This window comes from Rhinolophus hipposideros (genome assembly GCF_964194185.1).
Source record: "Rhinolophus hipposideros genome assembly, chromosome: 18".
Classification (NCBI taxonomy): domain Eukaryota; kingdom Metazoa; phylum Chordata; class Mammalia; order Chiroptera; family Rhinolophidae; genus Rhinolophus; species Rhinolophus hipposideros.
This window is the reverse complement of record NC_138064.1, coordinates 29,887,472-29,912,031: the sequence shown is the minus strand read 5'-3', so window position 1 is coordinate 29,912,031 and position 24,560 is coordinate 29,887,472. Positions and strand designations below refer to the sequence as shown.

General features: G+C 35.3%; 1 protein-coding gene and 1 pseudogene across 3 annotated transcripts in view; one reads left to right on the top strand and one right to left on the bottom strand.

Annotated features, from left to right (window-relative positions):
- Positions 1 to 20,643, top strand: part of SDHAF3 (succinate dehydrogenase complex assembly factor 3) — a 52,224-nt gene extending 31,581 nt beyond the window's left edge. The window contains exon 3 of one of the 2 annotated variants that reach the window (XR_013995332.1): positions 17,934 to 19,986. Coding sequence is in view for 1 of the 2 variants with exons in the window: in XM_081079622.1 (XP_080935748.1) it covers positions 17,934 to 18,137 (204 nt within the window). In the remaining variant the exon portion in view is untranslated. Of the gene's footprint in view, positions 1 to 17,933 lie in introns of both variants that reach the window. The other variant, XM_081079622.1, reaches the window with a different exon arrangement.
- Positions 13,330 to 13,778, bottom strand: LOC308510352 (large ribosomal subunit protein eL32-like; annotated as a pseudogene). The gene has a single exon. The product of its transcript is annotated as a large ribosomal subunit protein eL32-like (transcript).
- Positions 20,644 to 24,560: the final 3,917 nt, after the last annotated feature.

Here is a 24,560-nt window from a genome sequence, read left to right as displayed (position 1 = left end):
GGGGTATAATCATTAACGAATATCTGAACCATATAGACTTAGGGTGGGGTGTTCATCATTAACACTGGGATGTAAATTTATTTCAGGTAGTCTTGATACTTTTGAAAATTTGGGGCTGAGTTTTTTTAGACCTGGTTATATTGCTAAGTTTTTTTTAGGTATGGTATCTTTGTCATAACTAATGAACCAATATGATACACTATTACTAACTGAAGTCCATTTTTTATTCATATTTGCTCAGGTTTTACCTAATGACCTTTTTTCTGTTCCGGGATCCCATCAAGGAGACCATGTTATGTTTATTGTCTTGTCTCCTTAGCCTCCTCTAGATTGTGACAGTTTCTTAGACTTTCCCTGTTTGTTATAACCTTAACAGGTTTGAGGAGCCAAAGTCAGATATTTTCTAAAATGTCCTCCAGTTGGGATTTGTCTCATGTTTTCCTGATGAATAATGGGTTATGGGTTTTGGGAAGGAAGACCACAGAATAAATGTCATTCTCATCACCTCACATCAAGGCTGCATTATTGCCATTGTTTTTACCTCATTAACGTGTCTGATGACTCACTAGTAGTTGAAAAAGTATCTATTCTGTTATCTTCTTTGCTTGTGCTTGCATTAATATGGTTTTCAACCAAGATTCTTTATAGGCATCTTTTAAAGCACCTGTCCATTTCATACGAATTAGTTTAATTAAACTAGATAATATAAATTGTAAATCCATTTAACTGACCTGTCAAACTATAGCATATCCAAATACCATCCACCAGAAGCAGATTGGGGTTGCAGGGAGAGGTCTCTGTCAGTTCAGTAGCACGGGGAAACTAGAGAACTAACCTGATAGTACTTATTGCCTGGATCCTACATAACTTTGTGTCACACAGTTATGAGGATGCCAGAGACAACCTGTAATTTAAATATCTATAAAACAAAATTTCCCTTATTTTTTAAATAAAAAAAGCAGACATTCTGATATTGTCCTCCCTTGTTCCAGTGGATTGCCTCACTGTAATCCCTACATCCCTGAGGTGCTCACACCTCAGGTCTAGAGAACTGAAAGAATTTCAAAGATTGTTTACTGCCTCCCTAAATTGATTCCTGTATAAAGTCTGCAGACTTCCTCAAGTTATTCCGTTGTGCATGGTATCATTGTTATGATGGCTCCCTTCTATTTCCTGATAAGCAGACTGGATGTGTACTGGTTCCTACATACCAGTTAGTTAGAACCTGGGAATCCATATAGAAATCCTAGCCATTGGTAGATGGCTTTTATTTATTTTTTTTCTTTTGAGGACGTGGTTAGTTAAGAGACTACTTCTAGGAGGATATTTATATATTTTCTTGGCATTTAGAATTTGAATGTTTTCACTCTTTTGCCTTTAAAAAAATCTATTTCTTTTCATCTTCTAAACACCTTCCTACTTTCCCTATATGAGTAATTGTTTGAAATGAGAAGATACATGCACTGTGACACTGGAAAAAGATAATTAGAAAATCATGTAGACCAGGGTCATTTTAAGGAGCCCAGTGTACAGAATATGAATCTAAACTGTGATTAATTAGTACTGATTATTTTATTTCCAAAGGGATTTTTTAAACATTAACAATTTTTTTAGGAATAAACCCTTTAATTCTGTAGTTCATTTAATATAATTCAATTTATAAAAATTTGATTCATGCAACTTTTTCAGTATTGTTTGTTATAAAGTGAAGCATACACCTTTAGGCATTTTTGACAGGTTTCTATTGTTAAGAGATTCCAGTGAATAGATTCTGTATAAAGCAATACTTGGACAATCTATGCTATCATATATTATTATACTTCCCAAATATAATAGTTAATGATGCATTTTTTTTTTTGTTGTTGTGGAGGGGTTTGAGAGGGTATCTATAATATTTTTAAGGAAAAATGTATCTTACACATTTAGGCTATATTCTATTTTACTTTATGCAATATTATATATATTATACATATTATATTTATGTAATATAGTACTCTGTTACTTTTACTTATTTCAGTATGAACTATATATTAATCAGAAAATTGGATGTACATTAAATAATACTAAAGGCTAAATTTCTAAGAGTTGTAAATTGCAAAATTTAGTAACAGGCATTTTGATGCTACTGTAAGTACAAGAAATTCATACTACTTTTAAGTATGGCATATGACAACATGCTCAAGGAAGTTAAATATATGTCTGATTCACACTTTTTGAGATGCTGTTTCTTGAATTCTTTTTTTTTTCTGTATATGTTTTAGAGCATTTGTAAAACTTGTTAATTTTTTTGTTTAAAAGTATGTATGCAAGATGAATGCAGGTTTAGGGCTTTGGTTATTCAAGGTAAACTTAACAGTTGCATGTTTTTCCATTTGCTACTTTGCCTTTCCATTGTTTCCAATGATTCTCTTTTTATTATTCAGATCTATTCTCTTGTCATATATGCCTCATCTGAAGCATTGTAATTCAGGAGAATAATTGCATATATTTGAATACAATTTGAATACATTTGTATTGACTATTACTGTTAATTTTTAGCTTGAAAATAGTCCATAGTTATTATTTTCAGAGTTACTGGTACCAAATGTTAATGCGAAAACTGTTTGACTCAGGTGAAACTATCCTTATAAGATAGATGTATTCTAGCAAAGTTAAATTTGAATATACATAATTCCATTTACCTAAGGATTTGTATTGTATGAAATTTAAGATGTACTGGGAGTGGACAACATGTACTGCTCTAAATAGCTTATTGAAATATATCTATATCCACATATTTAATACACAGGCTAATACACAGGCTATTTTTGTGTTTTTATTTTTAACGTTTCTGTTAGTGACTCAATAATATAAAGGAAATATATTGGCTGAGAGCCTAGTTGAACAGAACATACCATGTTTCCCTGAAAATAAGGTCTAGCCAGACAATCAGCTCTAATGCATCTTTTGGAGCAAAAATTAATATATGACCCGGTCTTATATAAGATTATATTATATAATAGTCTTATAGTAAAATGTGAAATGAGACTGAGTCTTATATTAATTTTTCCTCCAAAAGATGCATTAGAGCTGATTGTCCAGATAGGTCTTATTTTTGAGAAAACACGGTAGTATAAAGAAGTCCCTTTTTAAACAAGTTCTTCTTTATGTTACAGTAAAATAGCATGCATATCTTCTAGGTTTCTTAAATTCTAGGTCTATAGTATTCATAGAATTAATGACAACTTCTGTAACAAATAATCCCAAAGTCTCCGTGGCTTAATATAAAAATGTGTGTCTTGCTCTTGAGAAGTGTGTGTAGATATTCCTGCTCAGGCAGCTTTCCTGAAGGGATCTCCTCTAAGCAGTGACACTGGAATCTTAAAGTCTTTCAACATTTTAGACACATGTCCATGTGTGTGACCTTTTAAACTCCTAGAAATAACATGGGTGCTTCTCCAAACCTTTACTCCCCAAAGCATCTCATTTATCAGCCTTTCCTTCCAAGTTGTTTTGGTTAGTCTGTTGTTTGCCTCAACTATTATCCCTTGTCCCAGGCATCTGTGACTAGTACATTTGCTTCACATGCTTTTGACAAATGTCCCTGGCTGGTTCCCCCAGCACTGGGAGGGTTCCTAGTCTGTTGAGATAAAGGATGAGATAAAGGCAAACCCTTTGAACTACTTCTCCAGTACATCACCATACAAGTCACAAAAAACAATCCCAATTCTTTTAGAATAAAATCTGTTGCCTTCCCTATGATACTGCATACCTGTACTGGGAACGTAAGCTATTGTCTTCAAAACCACTGCCCATCTGGAGAGCATGGTACAGGACCAGACTGCATTAAAATACCATAGAGCTTTCTGTCTGAGATCAGCTGTTTTTTCTTGACTGAATGTTTATCTGGTTGCTGCAAGTTTTCCACCTGGTTTCCAGAGTTCTGAAAAAGTTGGTTTTGATGGGTTTTGCCAGCGTATTTGTTGATTTTGTGTACAGATGAAACATTGGAGTTCCCTATGCCCTCATTTTTGCTGACATCTGGTTCTATGATTTTTAATGTTTGAGGATGGTTTTATCCTGAGGACACTGGGAAAGGAGAGATGATAATGACAAGACCAGGTTACCCATTAGATACTCCTGGAAGAGTATCCAAATGGAGATGCACTATAGGCCGCTGAAAATATGGGGTTATAGTATATATATATATATATAGTATATATATAAAAAGGCAGAGATCAGGGTTTGAGATCGATTAGGCTTTAGATTTGGTAATGATGAATCTCTGGAATTTGGAAGTGAATTTGTATCAAGAATAGCAAAGGGCTTGCTGAGGCCTTAGGTTTGGAAAATAGTGTACAGTCGTTGTGTAAAAGGAAACCTGTGAAATTGGTGCAGGAGGACTTTTTCAAATGGGAAAATTATTTTTGGAATTTGGTAACACATCTACTTGTGCCAATTTATTTGTCAGCTTTTAAAAAATAGTGTGTAGTCTGTGGGACTATTTCACAGTTAGCTGCTATTGCTTGGATGGGAAGAAGAAATGATTATAATCACAATATTTCTCTGCTTAGTTTTTATCGGAGAATCACTAATGTGTGCTAAAAGTAATAAGAATACTCAGGGTCTTCTTTATTTTCTGTTACCTTCCCCCCCCCCACTTTGCTAATTTATTTCCTCTACCCAAACTCAGGTAGCTTATTTCTAGTTTCTGTTAATACCAGAGTTTTTTAATCTCTGCTGAATCAACTTGAACAACAAATTCTCATTCTCCTTTCCCTGTCAGTCTTTATGAGAATTCTCTCATATTTAACACTGTTTTTTACAGGCCTGCAGGCATTTATGAAAAGGCAACGAGATGAAATTTATCAAAAATTCCAAGGTACTTTGCCAATTTCCAGGATGGAATACCAGACGCTGTAATTATTTGGAACTGCCGAAAAAACAAAAACAACACAAAAAACCCAAAAAACCCATTAAATTTCAAAAGTGTAGTTTGTAAATATAGACTGAATCATAACCTCTTGGGAATTTCAAAATAATTTCTCTCTAGTGACTTGTAAGTTATTTGCCTTTGAAAAAAAATCAATCCATAATTAGACTAGAAAAGAAAGGATAGGATCATGAAAGTTTTAATTGCTCCCAAAGTGTATTTTACCAAAGTAATAACATTTGTTTTGTAATTGGAAAGGAAGGGCACTATGTTATAGACTGTGTTATTGAAAGTAGAAACACTGAAAGCATTTCCTCTAGCATATTTGTTCAGATAACGTCAATAACTTGTATATCTACTAATAAAGTATGGAGAGTTTAAGGAAATTCTGTTTAGAGTTGAATATTCAGGTTTGTGAATATGTATTCTTTAAAACATTCTTGTCCTATTGTATGAAGATGTAATATAAAAACCTATACTATCTATATGCACTGGAGATTATGTACACACCTTGGAAGTTGGTCTCATTACAAGGCCAGGGCCTAACTCAGTGAAATGGAGCAACATGTTAAAGGATAAAGGAACGTGATCCCTGTGGACTGCTGAATCTCCACTTATCTGCATTCTCTTGTCTTAATATGACCTTACAAAACTGGGAAACGAGCAAGGTGAGAATTGGAGTATGCTGGCAGGGTTCCTCTTTACTCAGTAGACAGCACGGGAGATAGCTCCAGCCTGTGTCGTCACTGTCTCATTCTTCTTGGAACCATTAGTGACCGATTTTTAGTAGCAACAGTGGTTCTGATCTCAGTTTGTTTAAAACTGTAGTCTAGCTGGTCAGACTACCTTTGGAAAAGATCCTAAGTTCCAGTTTAGCTGAGTGGAGTATACGTCAAATTTAACCACGTGTGACCTGTATGTCTTTCTTTATTATGATAATTGAGAATAATTTATTGAGATTTTTATAGTGAAATCATATTTATGAGCCCTTTAAAAATAAGTTCCTAATTCTTGTTGAGAAGTTATTTTATATAGAAAGAAGGGAGAAGACTGTATATGAAGTAGCAAATCTGTTTTATAAAAGAGAATTGTTTTTCTTAAGCTGATCATACTACAGTGTGGTATAGCATTTATGAGACATAAGCCAGAGCTTACAGTTGGACTTGAGACCTGCTATGTAAGCAGCTGCATTATAAATGATCAGAAATTATATTTCATAGTTTTCATTTTGAGTCATTTTAGGGATGGGCCATCATGGAAATGAGAACAATTTTTCTGCATTTTGATTAAAGTCTAGAATTTTTATTTAATGTAAAATTATTTGCTATATGTAACATAACACGCACCTCTGTTTCTAATAAGTTTAGGCTCATGTATTTATGTCTATAAATTTCCCAGAAACTTAACTATGGTAAATATGACATATGTAAACCTGTATATTATAGAATATTTTCTTAAGTTAATGAATTATAGGTCTTTTATTTTCATTCTGAGATCATAATACATTAAATTTCCATTTTTACATAATGAATAAAGATTTTATTGAAGAAAGTAACCCTCCTCCAAACCCTTTATACCATCTGAATATGTTAATATTTTTGTTTAAATGTTTTTGGCATTTAAGATATACCAAAGTAGAAAAAAATTACATAAAATTTTGCTAAGACACTGTCGTATGGGGGGGACCCTGCTCGCTGTGCCATTTGTCGTGCAGGGCGGCCTGCGGGGCCTCTAGTCCCGCTCCCCACATAAGAATGCAGGATATGGCTAGGCCAAAAAGGAACACCCACGGAGCCACAGGTAGGGGAGTCATACCACTATGGTCTCACTGGAGGCTGGGTGAGACTCACACAGTAGTAGCCACACGATCTGCAGTCCAACATTCACTTCTCTGGCTGCCAACCAATCAATCAACGCAGCCCCGCAGTTACATCAGTAGCCAATTAGCTAACTGGTTACAGCTGATGGCCAACCAATCACAGTTGATGGTCATTCACTACCTGAGCCAGCACCTCCCCACGCAAGGCCGAAAGCCTGGAAACTGCTCTCTGGGACTCTGTCCCCACAGACACTGATCTTTATAGTCACTTTAATTTAATACTTATAATTTTTTAGGAATTAAACTAAAGGTATGTACAAATTATGATTACCTCTATTGAAATTCACTTTGGTACTAAGCTCAGCTCCATTAAACTATCTTACTTTCTTCTTCAACAGACATCCAGTTGATTCCAATAATGTTCCAGTGTCTGTGTTAGCTTTTTATCTTTAGAATATGAATGATTTTTTCCAAATATTTACTGGTATAAAGTATTTACATATGATATGACATTAAAAATATTACTATTTCTATTTGAACCTTTTATTAAATCATAAGTTGTCTTCCTGGCCTATTATAAAGTTGTTTAAACTTTAATTTAAAATAATCCTTAGAAGCTTTGCTTTGGTTTATTAGCATTTATGGACATGTGCTACAGAGCATGTTCTGTGGCTTTATTTGGTTGTAAGAATTGAGAGGATGAATCAAAGCAGTCAAAAGTATGTCATATTGCCAGTACTCGGTTTTTTAGTGTTACAGTAGTTGCTTTTGTCGTAACTTACAGTTAAGAAAGATGCTTTTAGTTGGTGTGAAGGCCTCCATAGCATCTCTTCCACACTATTTCTTTTCATTAAACACTTAGAACATTTCAAATTTATTATTAAACACCTGTCAGTTCCTGGTTGTTAGAAGGCAGAGTAAAGAGCAAAATTCGCCCCTCCTCCCAGGTACTATGTTCTGCATGTGTGTTTGTCTGGAAATTGACAGGATGCAACCTTTTTAACTGAACGAGTCTGGAAAAGAGAATGTTGAACCATTATAGTAGTGTTTCTTAATCTTTAGGGTACATAAGACCATCTGGACAGCTCCTTAAAATATAGATTACCAGATCTCACTTGAAGTTTCTGATTCTGTAGATCTGGGATGAACCCGAGAATTTGCACATTTAACAAGTTCTTAGATGATGCTAATGCTGGCTATTTTCTGTTTAAGAGTCTTATAAGACTAACAGGAAAATCTGAAGGAAGACTACTTTTAAGAAATGAAGGCAGATTGGAAATATAAGAAGCAATTAGGGAGTAGGGTCTAGTTCAGGAACCTCTGCGCTATTTGCCAGAAACACATAATCGTCAAACATTCTTTTAATTTTTTCCCAAAGTTTTAAGTTTACATAGTTTCAAAAGTCAGGTAATATTAAAACATTTGTAACAAAAAACATCATGGCCCTATCCTATCCCTCCCCATTCCTGCATTTTTGCTTCCCAGAGTCACTTTTAATTCTTAAGTCACATGATCAGATGTTCAGCTGTTAGATCTGTCTCTTTCACACCTACACACACACACACACACACACTCACACACACACAAATGCCTTTTTATAATAGTCTCTGCATATTTATAATAGTATCTGCATAGTATCTCTCAAAGCAAAATAAACTTGTAAGCATCTGAAGTACAGAAAAAGGAAAGCATAAACATTTCTAAATGCAAACAAGTAGAATTGAATAAATTATTTTGATTTACTACTTGTAAACTATCGTTGATATTAACTTTACTCAATTTGCTGTCTAGGATTGTTTTTTAAAAATGTGAATCTCAAAATATAAAGGCTTTCTATAGCTGCAATTTTAATCTCAGTCTTGCTATCTTCCTTATAAGGTTTTAGATTGATAAACAAGAAAAAAGGGCATTTCAGATGGAGAGAATAGCTGGAGTAGAAGAGGCAGGACAAAGCAGATACAGAGATAGATCTAATGAGAAAGGTGATTTAGTATTTACTCACTGACTTCAGTCATTGATTGGTCATTGTCTATTTGATTAAAACATCTTCCTTGCCAAGCGGGAGCTTTAGGTCTAGTGTGTGTGATAGATATATAAATAAAAAATTAATAAAACTGATATATGCCAGAGTAAAGTTGGTTGTTTATGTGGGACAGGGAATACCTATTAAATTTAAATTGAAAATAATTTTAGACTAACTGAGGTTGGTTGATAGAATTTAAATTTGATCCTGTGGGAAATAGGATACCATTGTGGTTTCTAACATAAGAGAATGACTGACTGATAATGTCATTGTTTCTGAATATATTATAGCAGGGTAATAATTATCTGCAAACTATCTATTTTTTAGATAACTAAACTATTATCTGCAAAGGCGTGTTGATTCCTGGTTTTTTTACAAAGCTATGACAGTTATGCTACTAGTCATCTTGATGATTTGTTTGAGTTGTTGACAGTGAATAACTAGGGGGTGAAGTTTAGGAATGAAAACAGTCTACCAATTTGGGGATGGAGGGAGGACAGACGACCATAATTTCTCATAATTTGCTACGTACTGAAACAACATTTTATCATATAAACAATTATATAGCGAACTTAAACTCTAGGAAAGATGGCAAAATAAATACATTAGTGAACATAGTTTAAAATGATGTATCACAGCTATGAGGAAACTAAGGGAAAACAATAGCTTGGAGTTCTTTGATCATTGACGAAGTAAATCTTTAAAAGATTAAACTGTAGCTGGATGAAAAGTTAAGAGAAAGTAACTCCATGAGAATCATCCTCTGTAAACTATGGTTTTTGTTCAGCAGCCTTTAGATTTACCATCATTTGAGAAAGCTTACACATGTACAAAATAGCTACATTTTATCCTTTCAACAAAAATTTTAAAAAGTTAAAGGAAATTGATTTGATACATTATCATTACAAAGACTATTATTTTTAGTGATGCAGGTTTTACATGTATGCAGAAAAAGGAGAAAAGGAAGAACTGCGTTTAGGTTGAATATTTAAGAGACCAGATTAAGTTTCTGTTTGTATAGTGCAAAATAAATTTCTTAACTTTACATGAGGATATCTGAAAGAAATTTTCCTGCTTTTGTTTGTTTTGTTGCTTATTTATTTATAGTTTTTATTTTGGTTATCGTTTAGTATTCCATTAGTGTTTTTTAAAGTTTTTTATTTGACAATTAATATTTGACTTTCAAATATGGGATTAAGCAGATTTTGCTGCCTTTTCAATATTTTTTTATTACAAAATTAAAATAATCTTGGGAGATTTTGTAAAACTGAAGGAGAAATATAAAAAGCACCCTCAAACAATCATGTTTGTATTAATCCTCACTGAATATCCTCATTTTATGGAAATAAATCAGGGTCTGTATTCTGATGTTTAGATTGTAAGCTCATCCATTCAAATTTGTCAAATTCTGTGTATTTTTATGAAATGTAAGAGGTAATATACAGACTGTAATGCTAAATTGGCAATTTCCCTTGTGATACACAATTTGTCATGTGAACTGAGAACGTGGGTTTTGGTTGGCCAGCACATTGTACATCACACACTTGACTCCCTTTCCCGTTCTTTCCTCTTCAGTAAATATATATATTAAAGCTAGGTAATGCCAGACTCTGCAGGCATGTGAGTGTCTGGGCATGTTCCTTTGTCTGTAGGTCTTTGCCTTCAAAGTCTAACATAAATCACAGAACATAAATAACCTGCCGTAAGATGTGTGCTATAAGATGTGTGCTATAAGAAATGTGTACAGTGCTGGGAGAGCACCAGAGGGAAACCGGGGGCAGGGGTGCAGGTATCATGGAGTGAAAAGTGACATTTGAGCTGATTTTTGGTCTTATGCCATGAAGTGAATAAAGAGATTTCCAACAGAAGTAATATATGCCTGTTATTGCTGCACGAGCGAGAGTAGAATATATATTTGGCAACTTACAGGTAGTTTATAATGAGGCTGGAATATATATTTGGCAACTTACAGGTAGTTTATAATGAGGCTGGTGACATAAGCAAGGGCCAGAGGATGAAGAATCGTGTAAAATAGTAGACATCGTAGACACCGTTCTTGCAATTTGAAGAACTAAATGCATGTCTGAGAGTTATTTCTTAGGCATACTCAGAGTGAGGTATAAGGGCTTTTATGCCTAAACTTTTGTAGTGACATATCTTTCTCTACTATAAAGTCAAGCTCAGGGGATCAAAAAACTCCTTTAACTTATCTAGGCACTCTCTCACTTGAAAATACTTGGTAACATTTTACAACGTTCAGTGCCTTTTTTCATGCAAGGAGACAGTTAAAGAGAAATGTGTTGAGGAAGGATTTATACTTCAGCTTCATGTTTTCTTCGTGCCTTTTACTTTCTTTTATTATGTTGGCTCTATGAATTAATTTTTGTTCTCTCTTCCCATTTCTCCTTTTAAACCAATGAATAAATATTCTAAGTTCATTTTTATATGTTTAATCATATAGTCTCCTTTAATAACTCATGTAATATCATTGTACACTCTCATTTGATTCATTAGAATAATACTTAAAAGTAGAAAATAACTTTTAACACATACCGTGTTTCCCCGAAAATAAGACCTAGCCGGACAATCAGCTATAATGCGTCTTTTGGAGCAAAAATTAATATAAGACCTGGTATTATTTTACTATAAGATTAGGTCTTATAATATAATAATGTAATATAATATAAAATAATACTGGGTCTTATATTAATTTTTGCTCCAAAAGACGCATTACAGCTGATTGTCCGGCTAGGTCTTATTTTTGGGGAAACAGGGTAGTAAACACAACTGTGAAAAGCATTTGTGGACCAGGTCTCCACGTTTCCTTACTACTTCCCTAACCGAGGACCTTCCACGTTCTTGTTTTCAGACACTTTTTTTGCACTGTTGTAAGTCTAATAGCAACTGACACCTTGTTTTGCTTATCCCTGGAGTCCTGAGTCTGGTTACTGCACTGGGGACCTGAGGAACCTGATTCCAGAGAGGCCATGCTGCAGGGCCACCTGGGAAATGTACTTATGGTCACAATAGTGCTACTTTCTATTCTTTATTTTTCTGTGAATCAATGTGACGATGCATTATAAGTGGGATAAGAACTAGCACTGGTTATTATTTGATGTTTTTTGTGTGCTGTAAAAATGAATAATCTATCATCAAGTGACTTGAAAATCATAAAGCCTGGTCAAAGAGAGCCAAGTAATCAAATGTATGATCATTGCCAACATAGATTCTTTTCTCTGTATTAATGACTTGGGCAGCTGTGGTTCAAATCCCTAATGTGTCTCTGAATTTAGTTACTGTAATTTAGGTAACTTTCAGGGTTTTTTATGGAGGGGGATGTTGTTGTTTTTGCTTCTCAAGGAGGCATGGCATTTTTAATCAGTTCTCTAGGGAAAACTTGACTAAATGCTCCAAACTTAAGTTTGTTGGTTCAAGGTTACTAATAAAAATCCTACAATAATTGAATAATTTGGGGAGAAGGGTAAATTTTTCTTTCTACTAGTTGTCCTTCTTTCTGGGGGAGTTTATATTGAAGGAGTACAAATAATTTAACTTGCCAAAACTCTTTAAAAATTACTGTCATTTTAGCTTTCCAGGAAATTATGGGCATGACAGCGCTATATACGCCTATCTTGTAAGGGAATTTATAATATGATTTATGTACTTCAAAAAAAAGAACTTAAACCATTCGGTTTCACTGTCAAAGGAGGGCCTATGATAAATGGTTATCTAAATATGAATATCCTTTTGTGCAGCAATTAATTACCTTTTTATTTATAGAGTTTGACAGTTTGGATTTTCATATGTCATGATTTCTTACAGAATCAAAAATGTTTCTGGATGTACTTTTGGGTTATTTAGTTGCAACTTTGTTTTAAAGAACAAAGAAGGGCAAATAGTAGATATGTGATTAAACAAAGTAGTGAGAATTTGCATTTTCTTTTGTTAATTTTTATGGTCAAATTAATTACAATAGGCAAGTTGATTTGGTCACTGCTGTTAGGACAAATCATGGAAATCCAGACCTATAACTTTCTCCATTCCAAAATTTCTCCTATAAGCTTCTCTGCTCCTTGCTTTGTTCTCTCCCATTCAATTACTTAAATATTAATTATTTAAATATTTATTAAGAGATCAAAATAGTACAGAGGTGAGATATTCAAAACAAAATGTGATCGCCTGCCCCCAAACTTTTGTGGGTATCCTTTGAGCTTCTCTACGTATACATATAAATGTATCAACATTTGATTACATATATAAATTTGTGCATATTTGCAAAACATATGCAAGTGGCATTGTATTTATATAATATTCTGCAAGTTGCTTTTTCACTTGGGGAGCTCTTTATGTCATTACATGTTTGACTTTTTTCTTTTTACTGTTGCATACTATTTTATAGGGTAGGTGTACCATAATTTGACCAATATTTTTCTTTCTATGTACATGTACTTCTTTAAGATGTGAATGGGTCCAATACCTTTTCTGCCCTGATCTTCCTATTACTCACTTTTATTTTTTTATTATTTTTGGAAGCATTTTATGGTTTTATTAAAACACAGTTTGCACACAATCTATCTATTCATTTTCTTCACTGCGCAGCCGGGCATTGGGATTGGTGACTCTGATGGCCAGCTGGGCTGCTCTTTCCACAATGGCTTTGCGGTTCTTTGAGGAGACGTTGTGAGCAATTTCAGCACAGTAAGATGTGTTGCACATCAGCAGCACTTCAAGCTCCTTGACATTGTGGACCAGGAACTTCCGAAAGCCACTGGGCAGCATGTGCTTTGTTTTCTTGTTACTCCCATAACCAGTGTTGGGCAGCAAGATTGCCCTTGAATCTTCTGCACACCCTGTTGTCAATGCCTCTGGGTTTCCATATCGGTCTGATATATCGGTCTGACCGGTGCCGGATAAACTTCTTGGTCCTCTTTTTGACGATCTTGGGCTTCATGAGTGGCCTGAGGGTAGCCATGACACCGGGTAGAAGATGAACGCCACCTCCTATTACTCACATTTATGATCTCAACTCTCTAAAGTCTGTTTTCGTGACTCTTGGCTTTCTGTGACTCTATCACTATCTCACGTTCAAATCCCAGTTTCTTCTCCTCTTGCCAACTCTGTTCCTTATTGCTGTCTTAAAAAATCGTGGCTCAGATTTGTTCATAAGAACCAATCAGTCTCAACTTTTTGTATGCCAAGTGTATGAGTAATTTTATTCCACTTTGATGTTAGCCTGTGGGGCAGGTAGCTCAAACTCAGGGATTCACTCTATACATGCAAATGGTAATTTGATGGTACAGGAAGTGAATTTTTTCAGCGTTCCTAAACATGTCCTAAAGGATCAATTTAAAATCCTATCTTTTGGTGGGGAAATTGTGAAACCTATTTAAAAACCTATTTAAGGGTCGGCCCCGTGGCTCAGGCGGTTAGAGCTCCATGCTCCTAACTCCGAAGGCTGCCGGTTCGATTCCCACATGGGCCAGTGGGCTCTCAACCACAAGGTTGCCAGTTCAACTCCTCGAGTCCCACAAGGGATGGTGGGCTCTGCCCCCTGCAACTAAGATTGAACATGGCACCTTGAGCTGAGCTGCCACTGAGCTCTCGGATGGCTCAGTTGGTTGGAATGCATCCTCTCAACCACAACTGTTTGGACTCCCGCAAGGGATTGTGGGCTGTGCCCCCTGCAACTAGAGAACGGCAACTGGACCTGGAGCTGAGCTGCGCCCTCCACAACTAAGACTGAAGGGACAACAACTTGAAGCTGAATGGCACCCTCCACAACTAAGATTGAAAGGACAACAACTTGACTTGGAAAAAAAGGCCTGGAAGTACATACTGTTCCCCAATAAAGTCCTGTTCCCCTTCCAAAAAAAAAAAAAAAAAAACTAAAAATAATTTTGGTGTGCTTTACTTAGATTTTTAAGATGTGTATGGCTTAGAAGATTATAATAATGCTAAGGTATTTAAGAAATATTTCCAGAAACAGAAAGAAGAAAAACTGCTGGTAAATGTAGTCTTTTTTCATTAAAGACTCTTAGTGTGTTCTCTAATGAACACATTCTAAAGAGGACGGAGAAACTTAAAAGAGATAGTTAATAGGCAGCAGGAGAGAATGAGAATCAAACAAGATTAATTAAATTAACATCAAGAACGAAAGAGGACAAACCTTTGTTACCCATGTAGTCATTATGACCTCGTTGGAAATAAAGGTCTCAGGATTGAGAAAAGATGTCCTGAAAGCCAATTTTCTTTTTTGAAGCCTGAGGAATCCACAGGAAAAAAACATGTGAATGATATTTTAGAAGTTGAGATGACAAAGAACAGATAATATTTGAACCTGAATAAGAGTTTGCTTTTTTCCTTTGCTTGCTCACAAAAGTTCAATTTAGCATTGAAGACACTTGATATCCCTCAGTCATTGAAACAAAAAATTGAGAGCTATGATTTTCCATTTGAGAAGTTAAATCAATCTGAGAGGACCGTCTGGAGTGACAGGCTTGAGGTTAGAGCAGGCCACGGGTAATTTTGCAGTGCCTGGGAAGCTTTGTAGATAAATTAAATTCAAAATTCAAAGTGGAAATTTAGAAGTGATTGAAATAGTTTTAGTTGAATGAGCTAAACATTACTAATTGCTTGGCTCTGACTCCCCTGGCCAGCAGTGCACCTGCAGACTGACAAGCACCTTACGTCCATCATAGTAGGAACAGAACGGTTCCCAGGCGCAACAGCAACCCCCTACAAGCTGACATCCATCATAGACGGGAGCAGGACAGTTCCCAGGAGAAGAAAATTGTAATGGCAGCCCCCCCTGCAAGCTGACAAGCACCCTACATCCTGCATGGAAAAATATAAAACCGCAGCACTCCTTCTTATCGGGGCAACTGTCCCCCATAGGACTCTGTCCTGGCACAACCCCCTTTGCCAGTATCTCTCTCTTACCCCTCTGTCTCTGCAGCTGTCTCCATCAGACTGCCCTGGCAAACTTCTGCCAGTTCCAAACAGAACTATCTCTCTCTCTCTCTCTCTCTCTCTCTCTCTCTCTCTCTGACTTTCAATAAATCTTTGTGTACTCTCGGAGAGTCTTGTAAATGCTTTCACATTCTGCAAACCACCACAGGTTAATTCTACGTGAAGACATATATGTGTGTATATACACGTATACATATATGTATATACACACATACATTTTAGTTTATGGAAAAAATTTGAAACATAAACAAATGTAAGGAGACTATAGCGAATCACTATGTACCCATCACTCTGCTTCAACCTTTATCAATTCATGGCTAGTCTTGTTTCATGTGTACTCCCACCTATAAATTATTTTAAACCATATCACAAGCATATTCTTTTATTCACACATATTTCAATATTTATCTCTAAAAGAGACTCTTTAAAATCATGGCCATAATACCACCATTACATCTCCAAGATCGGTAATTCTTAATATCATCAAACACCAAATCAGTTTTTAAGATTTCCTCATTTCTTTCTGTTAATAGCATTTTTGTTTGAATAAGAATGAATTGATACATTGTAATTAGTTATCTGTTGAATCTCTTTTTGAATAAAAATCTTTTTAGCATTTTATTTTGAGTTAATTTCAGATTTACGGAAGAGTTGCAAAAATAGTACAGCTTCCCTACATGTTAACATATCACATAATTATAGTACAATTATCTATATGAAATTAACATTGGTGCAGTATTACCTACTCTAGTATATTCAATTTTACCAGTTTTCACACTAATGTTCTTTTTCTGTTCTAGGGCTTAATTCAGTATTCCACATTGCATATGACTGTCATGCTGTCTTAGTTTCCTCTAATTGGCAACAGCTCTTTAGTCCTTCCTTAGCTTTCATGATATGAAAATATTTGAAGACTACTACTCAGTTATTTTGTAGAGTGTCCCTTGATGAGGTTTGTCTGGTGTTTTCTTATACTTAGGTTGAGGTTGGACATTGTTGGGAAGCACATTGCCGAGGTGACACACCATGCTCCGTGTGTAATTATTGGGGTTCCTGCAGCTAGTGGACAGAGACCAGAGATGCTGCTCAGCATCCTACAATGCAAAAACAGACTCCCACCCCCCCCACTACAGAGTGTTATCCCAACTGTCCAATTTGTTACTAGTGGCGGGGTGGGACACCCTGCTCTTGGGCATTTCCTTAGAAGCGGGACTGATGAAGCTTAGGGTGTGTACAGTTTTGTGGGTCTTTTGTTTTAGTTTTGGTTACTTATGAAATGGATTTCTGTAAAACATGAAGACAATTTTATTTCTAATACAAGGAAAGGTTTGGAAGGTCTGGAATTAAAGTTTCTTTGGTGATGTTGGCAATCCAGTTACAAGCAATTTAATTGTCTTAAACCAGATATAGAGTAACTGCATTATGTAGCGTTAACGGATTCATTCACTTACCCAGAGGGTGCTTATAATCTTCTAACTTCATGAACTGAAATACAGTGGTACTTCCTGTCTGATGAAAAGATTGATTTTAGAGTAAGAGTCTGCTTCAAAAAAATGTCACTTGTGCAAGACAGTGGTAGGTGGACTATTAGGTTGAAGATGCTGACGGAATGAGAGAAAAATTACAGCATGAAAAGTGTAGAATTTTTTTTGCTGACAAAGATGGTTGTTAAATATTGAAGGCTTAAAGGTTTTAAAAGTGTTTTTCTCTAGTGGGATATAAATTAGTTTTTAAATTGAAGACGGGATGAACTCAATCCGCTTGGAGACCCACTATAAGACCCATGGCTGCTCCTAGAAAAGCTAATGACAGCTGTGGCTCCACTGTGCGTGCTTGTATACATACAACCATACAATTCTGCATATGATGTTTGGGTGGTTTATATGTTCTTAAAGCCCATCCACGGGCCACTCACCACCACCACTCCCACTCCCCCGCCAAACTCCCCAGCTTTCCAGGTTAATAACTTTGCTAAAAGTCTATTAAATCTCTAAAAATGCTAAAAGTAAGATATTTGATGTTATCACTGAGTAGTAGAGACACAGCTATAGTATTGTTTGTATCATTTTCTCCAAAGGCAGAAGACTCAGTGATGGAGAAAAATGGGTGACGTGGAATTAGAATTCTTTGAGTCCTCCAACATTAAATGAGTGAATACAGATCTCATTTTAATTTTATATCTATAACCTTCATTTGTCTCTTTTTACTAGGCATATGCAGCCGTGCTCTGGCAACAAGCTAATGAAAACAGACAAAATTCAACTGAAAAAGCATGTTTTGGAACTGCCCTACCAGAAGAAAAACTTAATGACTTTCGTGATGAACAAATCGGACAGTTGCAGGAGCTGATGCAAGAAGCCACTAAACCCAACAGGCAATTTAGTATTACTGAGTCCAGGAAACCAAAATCCTAGTCTCTACAGTAAGGCTTAACAAAGCATTGAAAGTGCAGAACCCCTTATTTTAACTATCATTGGTTTTTAAAGTTTATTTCTTCAGCTTTTAGAATGCCTGATGTTAATGAAATACACACACACACACACACATACACATTTAAATTGGGGTTATTATGAATGCTCTTTGCAACATACAGATAAGGCCCACTGGGAGACGGACTTTACAGTGTTGAGGTAACCGTACTTGCTGGAGGGGATTTGATATTGGGACTAAACAAAGAACGGTTCTTTTAAAATGGACAAACTTGTGGATTTTGCCAAAATGTTTTTTATATATAAATTTGTTTTTAATGCTATTCTTGTCCAAGCCTTAGCCTCATGATTTTAGCTTCATCAGATAAACATATCATGGATATATTTATAAATATATCATAAATATATCATAGATGTGGAATTTCAACAAGGTTATTATTTAAATACATTGTCATCCTGAAAGTTTCATCATTTCTACTTTAATACATAATGATTAAATATTATTAATAATAGATGGTTATTCTTTTAAATGTCCTTTCTCCCTGAGTCATTGCTTATTTACAATGAATGGTTAAAAGGAAGCTTTAAGATTCAGTATTATACTATCATCTGTATAATCTATTATGCAACGTGTAATACATTTCTATAGTGTTAATAACAGATAACTCCTTAAATTCAATAATTTGTAGTTATCTTGAGAATATCATTTATTGCCTAATGGTTGGGGAGACAAAAACACTTTCATAAACTTTTCTAACACTTAAGTTGATTTATAAAGTGAAAAAAAATCAAACAGTAATCCCATTCACATCCTAAAATATTTATGAAGTTAAAAAAATATTACAAACTAAAATGGCTTGTATTTTTAGTTGTGGATATTTACTTTGAGATCTCTGAAGTGATCGTTTTTCAGATGCAATTGCATTTATATTAGGTCTTTTTTATTGAGAAATAATTCACACATATCACTGTAGAAGTTGACAGCATACAGCATATGTCAGCTCTTTCAAAACTGATTCGTATATGCTCCTGTGAGTGTCCATAGTATTAACTGTTCTTTACTGCTTTTAAGCCGTTCCTACTTGGTTTATATACTGCCTAACTCTCCTTTAGGTTATCATATTTCTTTTTTTCTTTTTTTTTTAAATGGTGTTCTCTGGGATTTCATTTTTAAGACTCTTTAGAGATCCATTGCTTCAAATATTAGCTAAATTCTTAAGTCTAACCTAAATCTCATTTCTGACTCATTTAAAATCAAACTTACTCCTCTTCCCTTTTCAGTGAGTGCATGATGTTAACATATACCCAGTTCACCAGTTCAGAATTCTAGAATTCAGCCTAGGTATCACCATTTCGCTAGAGCCTTTTTCTCATTATTCAGCAATTCTGACAACTCCATGTGGTGGACTGCAAATGGGCATAGTTTATTGCTGCTGGTACCCATGCCCTTTTCAATGTGACTTTGCGGGTCTTCCCATCAAGAATTCCATCTCTTTTCCAATTCTTCAAACCTGGACTAGCCTTGCTGCTTGATTTGCTCAAAAGAATGTGGGCAGTGACATCAAACTTGGGGTCTCAGCCTCAGAGCCTTGCATCCTTTCACCTGCCCTATTGGAAACCTCGCCAGCTGCCATGTGAACAAGCTCGGGCTGGCTAATCAGAGGATGAGCGAGCATGGGGACAGAAGTGAACCACCCCAGCTGCAGCCACCCGAGACCAGCCAGCTCTCAGCCATCTGCAGATGCATGAACGAGCCCGGACAAGACCAGAACACCTGCCCTGCTGAACCCAGCTGAAATTGCCAATCATAAGCTAAATAAATGGTAGATCTTTTAAATATCTATGTTTCACGGTGATTTGTTTTACAGTTAAAGCTGATACACTCTACTCTAAAACTCATACCTTTTTCTCTGCTTATCAGTCTGATATTTTAGACTTAAATTTTTTGTTTCTGTAGTAATCTATCTGTAGCTTCCTTGTCTTCGACATACTCCTTAGTGTTTATTCTCCATGTGGCTGCAAACAACACCTTACTGATATGCAGTCTGATCATGTCATTTTCCTGCTGGAAATTTGGAGTGATGGTTGTGTTTGGATTATACTCGGTGGTACTGAGCGCTAGCACAGTTAGCACCTTACCATTGGTGGGGGCTGTTAGAGGGGACTCCGACAACTGATGGAAATCAATTGGCAATATGTATTAACTTTAAATATTATCAGAACCTTTTGGGCCCATTGATTCTGTTTCTCAAATTCCTTCCTAAGGAAAATGATTCAGAAATATGGACAAAGTTTTTCATATAAACGTGTTATTAGAATTAGTTTTTAAGAGTAAAAATTTGAGAACAGAATTCTCCCAAATGTCAGAAAGGTTAAGTGAGTTGTGATAACATGTATAATTAAACAATTTAAATTTAGATTTACAAATTTTTAATGACATGGAAAATTTTCTGACACAAATAAAAAAAGGATGCTACAAAATTACATTTCCACAAAGACGTTAGAGTTCCTTTTCAGTAATGTGGCAGACTATTTTAACCTGAGCAGTTCTCTTGCTGAAAACTTAACTTTTACGTAGAATATAAAAGCATTTTTGAGAAGCATCTAGGAGTTGGCAATATCCTAAGAGATTAATTACAAGGTGTCATGCGGGGATCTCAGCTCCCGCTCCCCACATAAGAACGCAGGACATGGTGAGGCCAAAAAGGAACACCCACGGAGCCATAAGTAGGGGAGTCATACCACTATAAGTCTTGCTGGCGGCTGGGTTGGAGACACAGGAAGCAGGAGCCACACGATCCGCAATCTGCCATCCACTTCTCTGCCCACCAACCCACCAACGTAGCCATGGCAGTTGTATCAGTGGCTAATTGCTAACTGGTAATATCTGATGGCCAACCAGTCACAGCTGATAGCCATCTACTACCTGAGCCAGCACCTTTCCACATGAGGCCGAGAGCTGGAAACTGCTCTCTGGGACTTTGTCCCCATACAAGGCCAATATCTAAGAGAAACTGCTGAAGCTGCTCTTGTCCTGAGGGTGAATTTCAGCTTTGGTTTTGAAGGTCCTTTGGAATACAGTGGGCAGAAGACAAAGCACAGAGAGCATAGGAAGAGGGGACAGCCAGCCCCTCAGGATTGCACTGCTAAGGTAAGAGTGAGCCAGAAGCAAACCTCCAGCATTTGTGCAAAGTTGTAGGCCACCCCAAATGCAAGTCATCTGGGTGCTAAAACTTGTGAATTTATTGGCCCCAGAATGAGTGCCTGGCAGATGTAAACAAGTGTTTGAAGGATGCTGGGGTCACACACAATTTTCCCAGGAAGTGAATGCCTCAAGTTTAAATAAACTACAGGGAAGACTAGCAAGCACCATGAGTGAAAGGTAGCAAAAAATTTTGTTGTTGCTACCGGAAAACAACTTTGGAATTAGCACATGCATAATATAAAACATCTATGTTTGTAGTTTTAAAAAATAAATGTCAAGTTTGAAAATACAGGAAACAAGGCACTATGAAAACTGACCTAGCATATTTGAAAAAGAACCAAATAGAAGTTCTAGAAATGGAAAATAGAATAGCTAAAATTAAAAATAAATCAGTAGGCAGGTTTGATAGAAGATTAGATGGGCCTGAAAAACAAATTAACAACTGCAAGTTAGATGAGATTATCCAGAATGTATGTAGCACAGAAAAGGAGCTTGAAACTAGGAAAGAGTGGAAGATAAAGCGAAGAGTAATGTATCGCTAATAATAGTTTCAAATAGATAATGGGGCAGAAGCAACATGTGAAGAGATAATTACTGAGAATTTTTCAGACCAATGAAAAACACAAACCTACAGATTTATCCCAAGCATGATAAATATGAAATCCTCACTTAGATAAACCATACTGAAACAGTAGAATGCTAAACACAACTTGTAAAAGCAGCTAAAACAAGTCACAGATAACTTTCAAAGCAATATCAGCTAGACTTTTCTTTAGCTGACTTCTCAACAGCAATAATGGAAGCCAGAAACCAGTTGGATGACTATATCTAATGTGTGTGAGAATAACTTCCTCACCAAATAACTTTTCTCACCAAATATATTTCAAGAATGATGGTGAAATAAAGACAGTTTTAGACAACAAAACATGAGCAACATTGTCCCCTGCAGTTTCTTGCTAAAGGAGATTAGTCTAAAGGATATGCTGGATATAGTGGGAAGGTGCTGAAAGAAGGAATAAACGACCAAGGTGCTTGTAGATATTGATTAATCCAAAGGAACATTGACCATATAGAACAATGTTTCATGGAGTTAAACAAATGACGGATTTTACAATACACAAGAATAATCATACATAAGTTGGTAAAGTATCGATTGGAGTAAGTGCTCTAAATGTGGATTGTCTGAGAAGAGAATAAAGATACTGAGTAAGTATAAATGTGATTTCTAGTGCATAACTCATTTCTATATAAAAACCATTAAAATGGTTGTTATATATTAGTGAGTATATACTTTCCAAGCTAGTAGAAGGGAAAAACGAAATAGGAAAAAAAATTGTTATAAGGAATGTAAAAAGAAACATAGAAGGGGAAAGATAAATAGAAAAAAAAACAGATAATATAACCCATATATGTCAATAATCACATTTAATGTAAATGAACTAAGTTATCCAGTCAAAGGCAGATAATTAAACTGGTTGAAAAATAAAAGCAATTTTATGCTGTTGTAAGAGACCATACCTAAATATAAAATACAGAAAGTTTGAAAGTAAAATGATGCCAAAAGTTTTACCAAACAAAAGTAAGATGATATAGATATATTAATACCTGGGGAAATGTTTTTATGGCAGAAACATTGCTAGAGATAAAGAAAGCAACTTCATATAATGAAAGGGGCGGTTCACTAGGAGAATTAGTATTGTGGAAGTAAGTGATAAAGCAGCCCCATATCGTAGGAAGTTAATAGTTGCAAATAACCCATGCATCAATCAAATCCTGATGGATGCTAGAATATAAGTGAAACTGAACACTAGTGAAATACTTACTAAAATTAATGGGTTGTAGTTAAAACTGTAGTTGGGAGAAATTGATGGCCTTAAATGTGTCTAGCAGAAAGAAAGAAAGGCTGAATATTAATAAGAGCCTCTATTTTAATATATTAGAAAAAATCTCAAAGGAAATAGAAGGAAATAAAGAGCAGAAAGCAATAAAAAATTTAAAAAAGCAATAAAAAATTTATTCTTGGAAAAGGACTTAAGAATTGTGACAAACCTCTGGCAAAGTTAAGAAAAAGAGATCAGGTATACATAACCATATCAGGAGTAAAAAGGAAGATGTAACTTTCTGTTGTGATGTTAAATAAATATGATATTATGAACAACTTAAAGCCAGTAAATTTGTAACATTTAGAAGAATGGGCACATTTTCAGAAATATAGAGCTTACCAAAATAGAAAACAGAATAATTCTATAACCATCAAATTAATTGAATCAATATTCCTAGAAAGAAAATTCCAGAAGTAAACAACTTCTTTTGTGAGTCCTGCCAAATATTCAAGAAATAAATAATTCCAAACTTCAGCCCTTCTAGTGAATAGAAAAAGAGGGCTACTCCCTAACTCATTTTATGACACCAGCAAATACCTGATATCAAATAATGGTATGAGAGGAAAATTACATGCCAATTTCACTTTAGGAACATAGATGCAAAATCATAAGCTAAGTAATTAATAAGAGAAATCCAGCAAAGGATGATTCATCGTGACCTGGTCAGGTTTATGCCAGGAATCCAAAGTTGTTTTTACATTAGAAAAACTGATCCATCACATAATCAAATTAAAGGAGATTTCATCATAACCAACTCATTAGATGTAGAAAAAAGCATTTGCTAAACATTCAATATCCATTCATTATGAAAATGCTCTCAACAAACTAGGTAAAAAGGACATTTTATCAAACTAATTAAAGGGCTTCTACAGAACATCAGCAAACGTGATGAATCCTTGGGAGCTTTCTCTTTGAAACAGGGGAAAAAAACAAGGATGTCTGCCATCACTGCATTTCAAGTCCAAACTGTTAGCCTCAGATAACATTGTCTATGTAGAAAATCTAAAAGAATCTATCAGTTCTTAGGATGAAGAAGAGAATTGAACGAGTCTGTTAGATGCAAAAATTGCTGTACAAAGGTCAATTGCATTTCTATATAGCAGCACCAAACAACATGAAAATGTATAAAACTATCATTAAAATAATATCAACAAATATTACATAGTTAGAAAGCAGCTTCACAAAAGTTGTTCAAAACTCTTTAGAGAATACTGTGACATTTTACTTAAAGAAACTAAAGATGACTTAAATAAGGTGGTATTCCATGCTCAAAAATTGGAAGATTTAATATGGTAAATATCTTCATTATCCCCAAATGGT